At 34.4% G+C, this 16,818-nt stretch overlaps 1 protein-coding gene across 2 annotated transcripts in view; it reads right to left on the reverse strand.

The window, feature by feature from the left end:
* Positions 1 to 16,818, reverse strand: part of SPOPL (speckle type BTB/POZ protein like) — a 65,615-nt gene that overhangs the window by 19,717 nt on the left and 29,080 nt on the right. For both annotated transcript variants that reach the window (XM_046019466.1, XM_046019465.1), the window contains exons 2-5: positions 7,805 to 7,941; positions 6,894 to 7,015; positions 6,497 to 6,648; positions 4,498 to 4,625 (exon numbers count right to left, since the gene is read on the reverse strand). In XM_046019466.1, coding sequence (XP_045875422.1) covers positions 4,498 to 4,625; positions 6,497 to 6,648; positions 6,894 to 7,015; positions 7,805 to 7,882 — 480 coding nt within the window. In that variant the 5' untranslated portion in view covers positions 7,883 to 7,941. The remainder of the gene's footprint in view (positions 1 to 4,497; positions 4,626 to 6,496; positions 6,649 to 6,893; positions 7,016 to 7,804; positions 7,942 to 16,818) is intronic.

Genomic DNA, 16,818 nt, shown 5'->3' on the forward strand with positions numbered 1-16,818 from the left:
TTTCTGAGGATATTTTTATTAGTCATTTTGTTTTTACAACTTGTATTATTAACTATTTGGAATCCTGTATATCATAGAAATCATCTTATCTAATCACCTTGTTTTATAGAAAGACTTCAAAGGAAGATCAAAGAAGGTAACTAATGTGTCAATCACACCAGCAATCAGTATCAAAGGAAGACTAGAGACTATAATTCTCAAGATACTTTTTTTTTTAGACCATTCTTTGTATTACACAAATACTTCTTTGGATATCTTTTAAAATCAGTAGTGCTACTTTAATGCATCTATGGTTCAAAAAGGATTTATTGCAAAAACACTGTGAGATGATTTTCTACTTACAGGAGCCAAGACATTGTGTATGTACATACATACATAAATACATGAAATCCAACAATAAAGGTTATTTATTCTGTTGTTTAAATTTCTAAATTGTTTCTAAAATGACTACAAAAAAGAAAAAAAGAACTTCACTAATCCCTACCTAATTACCCTGTTTTGCCACGCACTATAATTTAATGATAATTAAAAAATGCTGGTGTTGATACTCAGAGTTTAGTTGGAGATCACTTTTTTATCACATAAACAATATTTATTTCTTCCTATCAAGCACTGCTCTTAAAAATTTCTAGATAGTAGAAGTGGATTAGTTCAATTACTTGCATAAAGTATGCAGTCAAGTCATAAAAATGTGACAACATAATTTAGGAAAGTATTTTTAAAATTTTATTTATTGTCTATCATCCTAACTCAAAATAATATATTAAATATAAAAATTTGACCAAAATCAGGTGACAGAAAAAATAAAATGAAAAAATAAGACCATTTTTACGAGGCACAGATATTGATAATGTTTTAGTTTTATTTTGTATATGTAATCATAATTCAGAAGTTGTATTATTACCATTCATCTACACAGTATCATCATGGCAACCACAAATTTTAACTAAGAGTTAAGATTTCATACTTCAAGGTATATTCAAGGGACTATTATGCAGCAAAAATTAACAACCTATTAACAGAATTAACAGAACAAAATCTGATTATTTTCTTGATACCTATAATTAAGAAATCGGTAAAATTTAGTTTTCTCTAGCACATATTCAAACACAGGTAATGAACATTCTTACTGAATGGAACCTAGAGTAAAAAATTCAGAAAAAAGTCTGAGATTCTTTCCTATGATTAAATTGTTGTTCTTTCAAAATAAAAAGGTAAAGTTATAATATTCAAAACTGACAAATGCTGCAAAGCAAAACATGAAACACATCTGAAAACTCTTCTTCAAATTTGGTTTTAGCTCAATTGTGAGAATTATGATTTAGACTAAAGATGAACATGTACAAATTCTAATCAACTGTGACTACCCTAGAAATCTGGGTCTCCCATAGTGTAAACTGAAAGACTTATGTTTCCAGTTTTAAAAAATCTCAATTCTCCAAACTAGTTTTAAAAACTAGGAATTTACAATGGTTCCTCATAGTACAAATTTTGCCACTCTTAATCAACTATCTAACCATCCCTCACAGTGGTTCCACAGTGAGAAACTTTCGATAGTCCAATTTCACATTTTCTAAAATAGTGGATCTTAGACTTTGACTGTCCTAGATAGGTATCCTTCTTAAAAATTTGGTTGACAGAAACAAGGCTGTCATTTTGTCATAAAGGGCTTTTTTTTTAAATTTTTTTAAAAGATTTTATTTATTTATTTGACAGACAGAAATCACAGGTAGGCAGAGAGGCAGGCAGAGAGAGAGAGAGAGGAAGAGAAACAGGCTTTCCGCCGAGCGGAGAGCCCGATGTGGGTCTCAATCCCAGGACCCTGGGATCATGACCTGAGCCGAAGGCAGAGGCTTTAACCCACTGAGCCACCCAGGCGCCCCCATAAAAGGGCTTTTTAAAGAATAAAACCCAACTTCCATCTATTATCACAAGTATTTTAAACAGAAGTGATAACTTAGCAAAAAAAGATAGGATGGAAAAAACAGTGTATCCTTCTAAATGAATTAATAACTTCAAGAAAAACTCAATACATACATATATTCTACCATATATACATAATCTTCTGCAATCATGGGATACTATGGGTCTATAGACTATGAGGTTTAAAATCTATTGGCCTGGGTGCCTGGGTGGCTCAGGGGGTTAAGCCTCTGCCTTCCGCTCAGGTCATGATCTTGGGGTCCTGGGATCAAGCCCCCTATCAGGCTCTCTGCTCAGCAGGGAGCCTGCTTCCCCCCCGCCCCCACCTGCCTCTCTGCCTACTTCTGATTTCTCTCTCTGTCAAATAAATAAAATAAAATCTTAAAAAAAAAAAATCTACTGGATTTAAAAAGATGGACTAATCTAAACAGTTTTCTATTTTTCAAACGTATTCCTCAAGTCCTGTCTTCTGCATAATTTTGGGAGGGAGAGAAGGGGCAGAGATCTTTACACTGCTAGAAATATCTACCTCTGGCTACTTGATTCATGATATGGAAGTTGCAAGATGAAGTTAGGTCTTGCAGAAAAAGGGTAGCACCAAACTGCCTTACCTGTCTACAGCACCACTTGCAGGGGAGGGGGAGGAGGCAGTTCTTTAGGTAGGGCAGTGCAATGCTTCCTCCTCTTCTGCAAGCAGTGCTGGAGGTGCTGTAGAAGGAAGGGCATCAATGAGAGGTATGGAAGAAATGGTGGACGGCATGAGGAATGCTCGTTCAAATTACTTTTTGCCCACCGATGCTAAATACAGTGCATTTTACTGATATAGAGACCAGAGTATAAGTTTCTATATCAGTAAAAAGGTACATATTACAACTATCAAAAACTGAATCTGACCAATGCCAACTTACAAGTCATGGTGGGTTATATTTTTAGGAGTTCACTAGTAGGTGGATAAAAAACATACTTCAAAAGTATATATTGAAAAAAAGATCTTAATTTCAGCCTTCATTCTGAATTTCTTGGTTGACTAGGTTCCAATATAATATGCTTAGGAAAATATCTGTTAACACTATTTGAATTCTAACACAACAGTAAAAAGAAATTATTTTCTTAAAAGAGTTTATTTATATAAAGACTTTTAACCGCAATAAATTTTTGAAACTGGATTACATAACTTTTTAAGGTCCTTTAAATTCAAAGATTATATGACTTAAAAAATTTAACATGTTGGAATTTAAGATAATTGCTAAAATTCTGGAAGAGTCTACATTAAGGATACTAAAATTTTAAAATAATATAACCTGTATTTATTTAAAATATTACTCTGAATATATGTCTATTGGCAACAAATGCTTTAGTATTTGTTTTACAAATTATTTAATGATAAACTCTGCTGAAGACACTAGTGGTATGTGCTTTACCAACCAAATAATTATATTCATAACAAATTCATCCTACAGTTCATTTAACTTGCCTAAGTGCAAATAAGATGCACTGTATTTGCATTATGTAGTCTCTAGAGCCACATTTCAATTATTTTTCTGACACAGCATAAAATCGTACAATTAGTTTATAATGTTGCCAAGAAATTCTACAAATTCCTACAATGAGATTAAGGCTAATTTTGTAGCAGTTAAAGTAAGTTACCATACTTCCAAGACACTCATTGGTCTGAAGTATATTTAACACTGAGTTTACTTGAGCATAACTTTTCAATCAGTTTTCCTATGAAAATTATCAACTACCTTAAACATTTTGATAAAACTATGTATATTCTCTATAAACTGTATTGGTAACATAACATAATCCTTGAATTCACTCCAAAGAGGAATCTCAACAATTTGCATGAGTAAAATCATGTAATGGTAACAATGACAAAAGCAAATTCCAGCCTCAAATTAAGACAAATCATAGGTGTAAATTATTTCAGGGGCTATACTGGTAACTGTTAAAATATGACATTTTATACAAATAAATATACCTTGTAAGTCTGTGAACAGACACGGGCAAATTTAAAAAATTTGGGATACTATTTCTTATAATGCTAACATCTATTTAACTAAATGAACCCAACTGTCTGAATAAACAAAAAGCTTCCCAATCTTTTCAGGCACTTTCAATATGTATGTATGTATCTATTTCAGTAGATATTCAAATTGATATATTACTAATCATGTTTAATATGTTCGACCTGAAAATGACAAAAAAATGAACATCTATGTTAGAATTATTCAGAATGAAGAACATACTTACACATTTTCATAAAAAGATATACACATCCATAGTCTTCCTAGGAGGAAGAAGTATTTAGTATGTGGTAGTATAACTACCATATATAATTTATAGCTATACACATGACAGTTTTTTCAGGATGAGCTACTTACTACACTGATTTCTGAAACAATCTAGTCTTACTGGTAAAACACAAACGAAACCTTATCAATTATACTAATTACTTAATTTTAAAAATATACCCTTAAATTTAAAAAAGTACACCCAATATTGTTCTACTTTGTATTTTTGTTTATCATGAGATATAACTTTGGAGTTCCTTGAAATAAAAAATATACGCACCTCACAAAATAATGTAAGCTTGTCGTCTGGTAAAAGACCATTAGCTTCATCAAGCAAAAAATCCCTTCGAATGAATTTTTTAAAACCCCAGTCTTTCCCTTGTACAAATCGATATGCTCTTTGGCTTTCTGGTGGAAAATAGAATAGAAGTTTAAATAAAAAAATAATCTAATTGAGAACACAGTTAAATGAATGCACAAAAATAAAACTTGGCCAATATATCCATTATAAGAATTATAGATGTATGTGTTCATAAAAGAAATGTCTTAAGAGTTATATCACATAGGACAAGATTGTTTCACAGCAGTATTCAAATTCTGGCCATCATCAATCAGCTCACATTCAGATTTCTGCATCTCTAAGTGGAAGAAAAGCCATATCAAAACTCTTGGAAGACATCTCTCTAACAGGCCCTTGAATAATGAAGGAGGAACAAAATACATGGGCATAGCCATATTCCTCCTCATCAAAACCTGATTATATACACATACCCCTCATTTCTTGCTTCTCCCTCTAAAAATGGACGCTCTGTATCACCAGGGCATCCTTTAACGTTCCTGGGGCATCTATCCCACTAATTTAAGTTTTACTCAACTAGAGAAAGATCCATCAACTGGTAAAACAAAACAAAGTCTTTTATCACTCCTAGATCTCCCCTCATCCCTAAAAACAACTTTCATGAAGTCTAAAAGATGATTTTAGTACAATTTGTAAAAGACAACCAATAATGTGTGAGGTAGATGTTTCAAATGCCTAGCATACTACAGAATTGTGTATTATAAAATAAACAAGATCCTCAGTAGAAAGTATTTACAATCTGTTACACAAAGTATTAACTAGAGGTGAAAAACAAGTAATACATCTAATAGAAAGACTCCACATTATGGACTGAATGTTTGTATCCCCTCAAAATCCTTATGTTGTGATCACATGTCCCTGAAGGATGGTATCAGGAGGTCAGTGAATGGAATTAGATGAGTTCCTGAGGGTAGAGACATCATGAATGTGATTAGTGCTCTTAAAAAGGAGACTGCACAAAGCTCCCTAGCTCCATCAGCCATATAAAAACAGTGAGCATTCAGCAGTCTACAGCCCAGAAGATGGTCTTCACCAGAACTTGACCATGCTGGCACTCTCATCTTGAACTTTCAGCCTTCAGATCTGTGAGTCTGTTGTTTATTATAGTACTTTGTTATAGCAGCCTAAACCAAGACACTCCACTACCATAAATGTCAGACATGAGGAAAATATATATAAAACTATGTATTACTTTGGCAATAAAAGATATTATTTAAAATTTTATCTGGAGGAAGGTTTTTTAATTTTTTGGTAATGATATTACTTGATTCTATGATTCACTTCTAGAAATCACGTAAAATTAAAAAAAATTTAATGTGGCAGTTCATGATATACTTTCCTACTATGCACACTGTACATTTCCTACAATGCTCTTATATTATGAAGCTCTAGGCCACGGTTTCAGCTGGCTATATACATGAAGCTTTGAAATGAACTTAATAGGCCCTGAGACTAAGAAAAACTGATTTCCTTTTGGTCAGTGTTCAGTCCATCGCTCAAAAAAAATTCTAGTGACAGAATACCAGAACATTCAATCTCCTTTCACACTGTTCCTCAGATTTTATTATCTGGAAAAACAGCAAGGGAGAACTATTTCCTGAACACCAATTATATTTGCCAGGAATTGAAGCAGGCATCATGCCCTAAAAGCAACTATTTTTCTAAGTGACAAGTAAATATTGTTTTAGGACATGAAAAGTAGAATTTTAATATTATTTTTAACAAATTTTACATGTCTTATGAAGTCAAAGATTCATTAAAATAACCATGACTCCAGACCAGCATTTAAAATTAAACAATGGCTGCATGGCATGTTTGAGGTTAAGCAGATTTCAGTGGGGAAAAAAAATATATCCTTTTCTAGGCAAAAGTACATAAGTTAACACATAGTTACTCAGAGACTTTACTCCAAACCACTTACCCATTGCTTTTGTTTCTTCCCTTTTGGCGTTTAGAAGGGAAAATTTGAATTTTGCTCGAACTTCACTTTTTGGGCAGCTGACTAAAAGCAAATATAAGGACAAGTAGTCTTTACTTTCATCATCTAATCCCTTTGGATTTACCCTCAGGCACCTAAAATAAAACAACAAGCTCATATGGAGGAATATAAAACTTAAAACATTCAAAAGAGAGAGGCAATGCTGAAATTAGTTGTTAAATATCACAAATAGCACTCCTATTAAATATCTCCAATTCTTTATAATTCTCTATACTATTAGTAACTTACTATAAATCTAATATAACCCATTAAGAAACAGTAACAAAACCATAATGTAGCTGATAACATCAAAAACAAAAATTCAAAACAAAAATCTTACCATTTCATTTTGTCACTGGGGCTAGACGAGAATGTTGAACTTTTTAACACTTCACCCATTTCCTCTCGACAAAAACTGAAGTTATTAATTGTCCACATGTAGGAAAATTTTACTACTTTAACCTAAGAGATTCAGAAAACCACTTTTACAATGATGACTTTTTTTTTTTTTTTTTTTTAATTTATTTGACAGAGAGAGATCACAAGTAGGCAGAGAGGCAGGCAGAGAGAAAGGGGGGAAGCAGGCTCCCTGCGGAGCAGAGAGCCCGATGCGGGGGCTCAATCCCAGGTCCCTGAGATTATGACCTGAGCTGAAGGCAGAGGCTTAACCCCTGCCACCCAGGCGCCCCACAATGATGACTTTTTGCTTTTAACTTGTCACGTTAAAATTCCGTGACCTGCTTTTTTTTTTTTTTTTTTAAAGATTATTTATTTATTTGATAGAGAGAGATCATAAGTAGATAGAGAGGCAGGCAGAGAGAGAGAGAGAAGCAGGCTCCCTGCCGAGCAGAGAGCCCGACGCAGGACTCGATCCCAGGACCCCGAGATCATGACCTGAGCCGAAGGCAGCGGCCTAACCCACTGAGCCACCCAGGCGCCCCCTTTTTTTTTTTTTTTAAAGATTTTATTCATTTATTTGATAGAGAGAGATCACAAGCAGGTAGAGAGGCAGACAGAGAGGGAGGAAGCAGGCTCCCCGCTGAGCAGAGAGTCCGATGCAGGGCTCGATCCCAGGACCCTGAGATCATGACCTGAGCTGAAGGCAGAGACTTAACCCACTGAGCCACCCAGGCACCCTGTGACCTACTTTTTTAACACTTGGAGTAACTCTAACAAAATGCTTTACAATAGTTTCAAAATACTATAAAATTTTTAAGTGATATAAAGTTAGGCATTTTTAACAGCACGTACCTGTGTATAACACCAGCTTTCTGCTATAGGACCAGTAGACATATCTCCAGGGAGAGGTGGGCTGGGTTCCCGAGACATTGCTACTTTACTGCAGTCTTCCAAGATTTATGCAATATCTCACACAGATGAATACTTTACTACAAAGAAAAGAAGTTCCATTTATTGATCAAAAGGTTTGACTGAGGGGGTATAGCTCAGGGGTAGAGCATTTGACTGCAAAAGGTTTGACTGAATCAAGAGGGAGTATTTAAACAGTCATAAGACAATTAGTTTCCCAAATTTGATTATGAAGGAACGTGCAAGGATTTCGTTATTTCAGTAATTTAAAAAAAAATCAAAACATTCTATAACATGTAACACTTAAAATCTAAACAAACTTAATGCTTACAGATATTATTTTATAAAGGTATACTTATTAAAATACCACAAAGCAAAAAATAACATATAGTTTAATAGTAAGAATATAAACATAAAATCACAAAATAACATGAATGCTTACTGATAACATTATGATTGAGCCTTGAACAAGGTAGGGGTAAGAGCACTGAACCTCCTGGCAGTCAAAAATGCACATATCACTTTTGCCTCCCCAGAAACTTAACTACTAATAGCCTACTGTTGACCAGAAGTCTTATTAATAACATAACAGTTGAATAACACATATTTTACATATGTTATATACTGTATCTTTACAATAAAGCTAGAGAAAAAAGTTATAAAGAAAATGCATTTACTGTACAGTATTTATTGAAAAAAATCCTCATATAAGTTGACCTGCACAATGCAAACCATGTTATTCAAGCGTCAACTAATATCTGATTCACCTTTATCTTCTGATATATCAAAAGGATTGCGAAGTTAGAGCAGCCCTGAAAACTACAAATATTAGTCACTCATCTGTCTAAGTTTTGGTCAAAACACAAGAGTAAAAACTAACGAGCAATATTTTATGTGAAGAATAACATAGATTTCCACAGAAGTCTACCTCTATCTCAGATAAACAGGTCTCTGTTGAAGATTTTGCCCCTATCAGATAATGTGTACTTATCATAAAATTTCCTCCTATTTAGCTGCTGTCTTACTATATTCATTTATTTTATTTTTTTTTTTTACTACTATATTCATTTAGACACAAAATTAATTCAGCATAATCTTGCCAGGATATTAGTGACTAAAGGATGATTCTTCGCAACATGTAAAGTCTATAAAAGAAAAGCGAAACTCAAGAGGATCTAAGTGTAGTTTGTAGGTGTGTGGGTGGGGGTGTTTGAAGATTACATTCAAACATAGGCACGTCATCCAAAATTCATAAGAAAATCTTTGTTCTGTGTCTACAATGAAACTGTAGTATGAAACAAGAAAACAAAGATGGAAGAAAGCTATCGGAAAGATGCACAGAAACAAAAGGACCTATAAAAGATATAAAAAAATTTAGAAGTACAAATGAAGACGCACATTAAAAATCTGCACCAGAAATAAACAATAAAAATATAAAACTACCACTGAGATATATTTCTGTGAAATTCAAAATGAGAAAGAAAATGTTACAAGTATACATGTGTTCCTTTAAAGGAACAAAAATCAAGATGGCCCTATTTTTCCCCCTCATTGTGAAATGCCTGAGGGTAACACGATAATTACTATAGAGTTCTAAGGGAAAAAGAGCTGTAGCACAAGGATTCTACACTCTATCATGTTTTTATTCATGTTTAAAGCAGCAGAAATTCATTTCCAGATGTGTAAAAATACGTAAACTACCTCCAGAGCTATTTGGTAAAAGGATTAATTCATGCAAATTATTTTCCAGCCAAAGTCAGATGAATCAAAAGCAAGAACAGAGACAAAAACTTCACCACCATGATGTCAAGTTTTCATATTTATATCTCGGATCATGTAAAACAAATCTATGTTTTAAAACTTTACAGACATAAAAAAAAAAGTTCTTAGAGCACTGTGACAAAATAAGTCAAATGAATAAAATATTAAGTAAAATTATGAAGTAAGTTATTCTTAAGGCACTAAATCAGTAGAAATCTATAAAGGAAGGGGTGCTATCCATCTAATCCTTAGATCAAGAAATAGCTACTTCAAATCAAAAGCCAGGTTTGTGGGGAAAAAACCCACTAACTTAAATGATTTAAGGTTTAGTTTAAAGGAAAAAAACCCTGACAAATTAATTATAATTCACTGAACCACTGAAAACTAATGCATTCAAAAACAGAAAACATGGAAAAAAATAAACTAAATAAATTACTAAGTAAGACAATAAACTACAGTAAATGAAACTAAAAGAAAAGAAAGAAGAAAAGTAATTTTTATGCAATAGCTGAAAATTCTTCAACTAGATATGGGGAAAATCTGTTATGTCTCATGCTCTGAGAGTTGATATTTGAGTTGAGAACTAAAAGGTAAGAAAAAGAGCAAAGACGAGTCAAGGAAAAGGTGTGTGTAAGAGGAGAAAGAGCAGCCACTGTCAAGGTCCTAGGGCAAGAAAGAATCTGAGAAAATTTAAGGAAAAGAAAGGAGTCATGTCACTGATGGATTTTTTAGCAGATTAACAATGTAATTTAGATAGTAGTATGATCAGAATTACAACTTTTCAGGAAATAAACCAAATAAAAGCAAGAAAATAAATTGGAGAGGTATTAAGAATTGTATGGCAAGAGACAATGACAACAGATTAATACAGCATAACAGTAGAGGTAAGGAATGTGGTCTTATCAATTGAAATAAGTATTAAAAATAAAAAGAATTTTTTAAAAAATTAAAAACACAAAAATCAACAGAATTTGTGATGGAATAAAACTAAAGGAAGGACAAATCAAAGATTGGTTCTAGCTTGGGACTGGTGAACGGGGAGGATGGCAATGCCATATACTCAGATGGGAAAGACTGAGACAAAAGACTAATTTTGGGGTGGATGGGGGATGCAACTTCATTAAAGTGATATGTGCAATGATGAAAATATTCCAAATGAAACAACTTTAAAATTAACCCTTTATAAGTAGACTGTGTCATTTCTCCTTTAAAGTATGACAACTAAACTAATACACTCACACAAATGTACTTATATTTGTGTAAGTTCCTCACATACAAGAGTTCCTGTCACGTGATGTATCTGAAGCACAGCAAAATGTGAGAATCACCAAAATATCCAGCAAAAAGTCAGAATAATAACACTGGGAATATTCTATCAGGAGTACTTAAAAATCACAAACGCATTAAAGGAGAGGTTATAGAAAAAAAAAAAAAAGTGGATGTTCCTTAACAAAACAAGTAAAAATAGGGGCATCTGGGTGGCTCAGCCAGGTTAATCATCTGCCTTTGGTTCAGGTCATGATCCCAGGGTCCTGGGATAGAGCTCTGAGTCCCTCTCCCTCTACTGTTCCCCCTGCTTGTGTGCTTTCTCTCTGTCAAACAAAATCTTAAAAAAAAAAAAAAAGCAAAAAAAAAAAAAAAAAGCCAAAATAGCGATGAATGATGGCAAACAGCATGCCTCAAAGAAAAGTGAATATGTAATTTAAGAGCATTATCCATTATCACTTTAACAAGAATTTCTCATTTATGCATAAAAATTAGGTACTGGTTTTAAATACCTCCCAAGTTGTCACCTTCAACTGCTTTTATAAAACACATATGGTTATTTACTTTTATCTGAAAGCAGAACAAAAGACAAGCACTCACAACAGTAAGTTAAGATCACTAACAGTCACTTTAAAGATAGTAGTTCTCCCTACATATTTAACAGCTTTATTGAGGTATAATTTACATATCACAAAATTCACTCATTATAGGTGAATGAGTTTTAGTGAATTTATACAGTTGTGCACTCATCAATACAATACAGTATTATAATTCTCCTATGATCCTCAAGGGTCCTTTGTACCCCCACACTTTAAGCAACCACTAGTCTGCTTTCCATAGTTATACCTTACCTAGATGTTCCATTTAAATAGAACTGTATCATATGTAGTTTTAAGACTGGCTTCTACCGTTTTTCCTGAATGTTCGTTATAGTTTCCTGTTTCTTTGCATGTCTCATAATTTTTGGCTGAAAGCTGAACAATGATTAATATATTGTAGTAACTCTGAATTCTGATTTTTTTTTTTTTTTCTATGGATTGTTGTCTTCCTTTTAGTAACTTGCCTGGAATTAACACTAGTATCTGTTGCCATCATACTGTGTGACTGCTGATGTCCCTCCTGGCTTTTTATTACTTTTTTTAAAAATTTTTTTTGGTGGGGGGGGTCTAGTTACTTAGCAAAACTGCAGACTGTTCCCCTTCCTTCTACCGAGTCTGCTACTTTAAGTTGACTAAACTACAGGTTCCCCACCCTTTGGCCCCAAATCAAATCCACCTGATCTGGCTGCAAAACTGCTGTTTCCCTGGCTAGGCCCAGACTGATAAAACTGCCACTACTGTTTACTAGGCTGGGAATGGAAATATGAGCAGAAATATGAATTGGATATTTCTCTTAACCAAATTCAATTAATAAATGTACTAAAAAGGGGTGCCTGGGTGGCTCAGTGGGTTAAAGCCTCTGCCTTTGGCTCAGGTCATGACCCCAGGGTCCTGGGATCCAGCCCCACATCCGGCTCTCTTCTCCGGAGGGAGCCTGCTTCCTCCTCCTCTCTGCCTGCCCCTCTGCCTAGTTGTGATTTCTCTCTGTCAAATAAATAAAATATTTAAAAAAAAAATGTACTAAAAAGAGTAATGATTATCAGAGTTATCTGTTAGAAATTTGTGAAAGGACCCTATCCTAGTTAATACTTTGCCAGCTGCTCTAAAGCAAGCTGATAAACCATCATGAACAATTGCAAAAACACAAACCAAGAAAAGTATCTTCACTGCATTAAATCAGGAGGGGTTAATTTCCCCAGTATGTAAGAAATTCCTGAAAATTAGAAAAAGAATACAAATAATTCACAGAAAAAGAACTTTACTCATTATTGGAGAAATACGACTTAAAAGAAAATTAAGAATTTATTTTTTAACCTATCAGACTGGCAACAACAATCCAAAAGACTCATACATTTCTAGTGGGAATATAAGTTATAAAGCTGTTTTAATAATCACCCTTCTCATTTTTTTGAAATTCCTGGCAAAAGAGAAGGAAATAATGCTAATAAAAAAGCTACATATTTTAAGTATGAGAATACCTATGGCATTATTTGATGGCCCTGAGAACAATTTATATAATTTCTAGCAACTTAGAATGATTTCAAAAAACATTCAGAAAAATGGTTAGATATACAAGCAAGTCACATGAAAAGAAAAAATTTAACCTTTGTAATCAATGAATACAAAAAGAACACATTCAATTTTTTACCTATACTACGGTCAAAGATTATTTTAAATCATTAATCTCTGTTCACCCAACAAAATTGCAGAGAGACAGACATTTAGTCTTTTTTTCTTTTTTAAAGATTTTATTTATGAAAGAGAGAGTATAAGTGAGGAGAGCACACAAGCAAGGGGAGCCCGGGCAGAGGGACAGGGAGAAGCAGGGCTTGATCCCAGGACCCCAGGATCATGACCTGAGCCAAAGGCAACAGCTTCAATGACTGAGCCACCCAGGTGCCCCCAGTTAGCCTTTTCTGTAAAACACTTTTACAATTAGTATCTAAAGAAACTCTTCACCAGATTCAGCCTACATATTTATCCCGAGAAAAGTATTACAATTGTGGAAAAACAAAATTAAGTATAAATACAGTATGTTTTTGTGATATACACGTAGAACTATGCAACCATTAAGAGTATTAAATTTTCTTATGACAGGGAAAGTATTCAAATCTGCTGTGCATGGGTATATACAATTTTAATTAATGTAATATATTTAATGATATGTAATTTTATATTCATGTACATACATATGTACATAAGGAGTATGCCTAAAAGGATTTCACTTATTTAAGTAACATACAGAGTCAATACAAGTACGAAAAAAACCAGACTGGCACAAAGATCACTGAGTTACACTTTGGCATTGCAATATCAACACTGATAAGTTATACACCTAAATATTTTTTTTTTAAAGATTTTATTTATTTATTTGACAGACAAGAGATCACAAGTAGGCAGAGAGGCAGGCAGACAGAGAGAGGAGGAAGCAGGCTCCCTGCAGAGCAGAGAGCCCGATAAGGGGCTCGATCCCAGGACTCTGGGATCATGAGCTGAGCGGAAGGCAGAGGCTTTAACCCACTGAGCCACCCAGGCGCCCCTACACCTAAATATTAATAAGGGCTATATCTGGGTGGTAAGATTTTCTAATTTTTCTCTATATTAATAAATAAATTTAAGTCATTTTTTTTTAAAGATTTTATTTTATTTATTTGACAGAGAGAGATCACAAGTAGATAGAGAGGCAGGCAGAGAGAGAGAGAGAGAGAGAGGGAAGCAGGCTCCCTGCTGAGCAGAGAGCTCGATGTGGGACTCGATCCCAGGACCCCGAGATCATGACCTGAGCCGAAGGCAGCGGCTTAACCCACTGAGCCACCCAGGCGCCCCAATAAATTTAAGTCATTATTTTTAAAAGTAGAAAATAGTTATTTGCATGCCATATGAACACACAAAAAACATGTAATGTGTGTGTGTGTGTGCATGTATTACTTTCTAAGTAGGAGAGATTGAGAGATGTTCAAAGAAAATGTTAATGTTAATCTTCCTAATATTTAAATTTTCATAAGAAGATACCAACTACTTATCATTAATAAAATACATGTAAGTTTAAAAAACCAGAAGCATAAAGAACAGAGTTCTTTAATGCCTCTACAAGAGCTATTACCTCCTCAAATGTAACTCACAACATAATTAATATATAAAGCCAACTAAGTAAGAGGCTAAAAAGATTTTTGTTTCTTTTCCAACTATTCTTGCAAATGATGCAGTTATGGAATGGGAGTATGGAGAATGCCGCTGAGCGCTTAAAAGACATTACATACTTGTTTATTCAACAAATCTATGAGATGTGTGGTAATAATTCCATCTTAACCATGAGAAAATCATCAGACAGGTTAGAAAGCTTACTTTAGACTACAGATAACCAGAAAATGGTTGAACACAAATTTAACGGGTTTCAAAGTCTATATATACTCTTTCCGTGGAATCAGCTGCCCCTTCTGATATTAGAGAGCTGAAACAGCCCATACCTAACTGGTCCAACTCTCATTTTACAGATGAGAACCAAGAGAGAGACTGGGTACAGAAATAAACTGTCCAAGCTTATACTGTTAGATAAATATTAGAAGAAAGAAAAAGAACTCCCAAAGTCCATTTCAGTGCCGTTTCCAGTATTTTTTTTTTTTTTTCTCTTCCAAAAAAAAAGCACAGTAGACTATCAACCATCAACTACATCCAGGACATTCAGGACTTCCTAATCTTGTTCTCACAGAAGAGCTTGCAGAGAGAGCAAAACTAAAATAAGATCTAGAGAATAATACAAGATAATCAATCAACATATTAACTAATAAGTAAAAGTTTCTTCCATATTCTACATAGGCTTTTGAAAGTTTTAAGTAGTGTTTCCTAGTTTTACGTACTAAAGGAAAACAAGACTCTTGTTATTGAAATAAACACATGTAATTTTCTACCTTAACAAAATGTCTGAGTGCCAAATTAGTGTTCAAATGTATTTGTCATAGACATACACATAACTCCATAAATTATAAAGAATTTCAAATATTCAAAAAATGTCAACCATCTTCCTCCCAATATCCTTGTGTGCCCTCCCACCACCAAACCTCCTCTCCCCACGAAAGTTATCTATATCCTGAATTTGTCATCACAGTGATGAAATTTCTTCACATTTTTATTACCCACTTATGAATCTCTGAACTATATAGAGAGAAGCTCACAGATAACAAAATATATGAACATAGATGTCATCAAAAATAGCAAAGTGCGGAACTCCAAAACTCCATCCCTTCACAAACGCAATGAATAAGCTGGGAAAAACTTTTTGGAACTCTGAAATCAAATGAAAACTTACAGTCAGGAAAAAGCCTGATGAAGAATGCAGCTGCTAAAATTTCAGGGAGTATGTTTTAACATATGTACTTACCACAGCCCCTTCCTCAGTTAAGCAGCAGCCATGAAGACACGAGCCCACATTTCTGGTGCAGGTTGCTGATACCAGAGGGAGCTATACAGACTTACTCCAAAAGAACTGTGCTTATGTACTTTCTTTAGGTTTGTAACTCCCTGAAGGATCAGCTCAAGAGCCTTCCTTTGTTTTTACATGTCTTGGAGCTTCCACAGGGTAGAAGCAATATTCTGGGTGGCAGCCTTTGTCAAAGCATTTAAAGGCAAATGTATTAGCTAGCTGCAGCTGCCTGGAACAAGGGTTAAGAGTTAATAAGCAATACCCAGACAGGAAAGTCTGGGAAGAAAAAAAACTAAGAAAGATACGTGGGGGGCAAAGGGCTTTGAAAAGTTCCTGCACAGGGCACCTGGGTGGCCCAGCCTGTTAAGCATCCTGACTCTTGGTTTTGCCTCAGATTGTGATCACATGGTTGTGAGACTGAGACCCACATTTGACTCCATGCTTAGTGTGGAATCTGTTTGAGATTTTTCTCCTTATCCCTTTGTCCCTCCTGCTCATGCTCTCTCTCTTTCTAAAATCAGTCCAAAGAAAGGAAAGAAACAAGCAAACCAACAAAGAAAAGATCCTGTGTAAACTGAGGAAACTAGAAGGCCACGTGCATATCTGGGAACAAACACATGCTTGCCAAATATGAGAGAACACCATAAGCTATCAACTCTGGCTGCCCTTTGGGTACCATGTAGATAGTGAAGATGAAGGCAGAGTTCTAAATAGCCTGCCTAAGTAATGTCCTAACAGAGAGTGTTGGCTATGAGGCTAGAAGTAGTTTCCATGTATTTATGGAAGTCAAAAATAAGTTGAAATTGAAAAGATGGAAAAACATACTTCATGTAAATAAGCAAAACAGACATCAAAATTGTTACAATACATAGAAGAACTTACATATTGATAAAAGGATTAAGATAAAACAA

Source organism: Meles meles, chromosome 9 (genome assembly GCF_922984935.1).
Source record: "Meles meles chromosome 9, mMelMel3.1 paternal haplotype, whole genome shotgun sequence".
Classification (NCBI taxonomy): Eukaryota; Metazoa; Chordata; class Mammalia; order Carnivora; family Mustelidae; genus Meles; species Meles meles.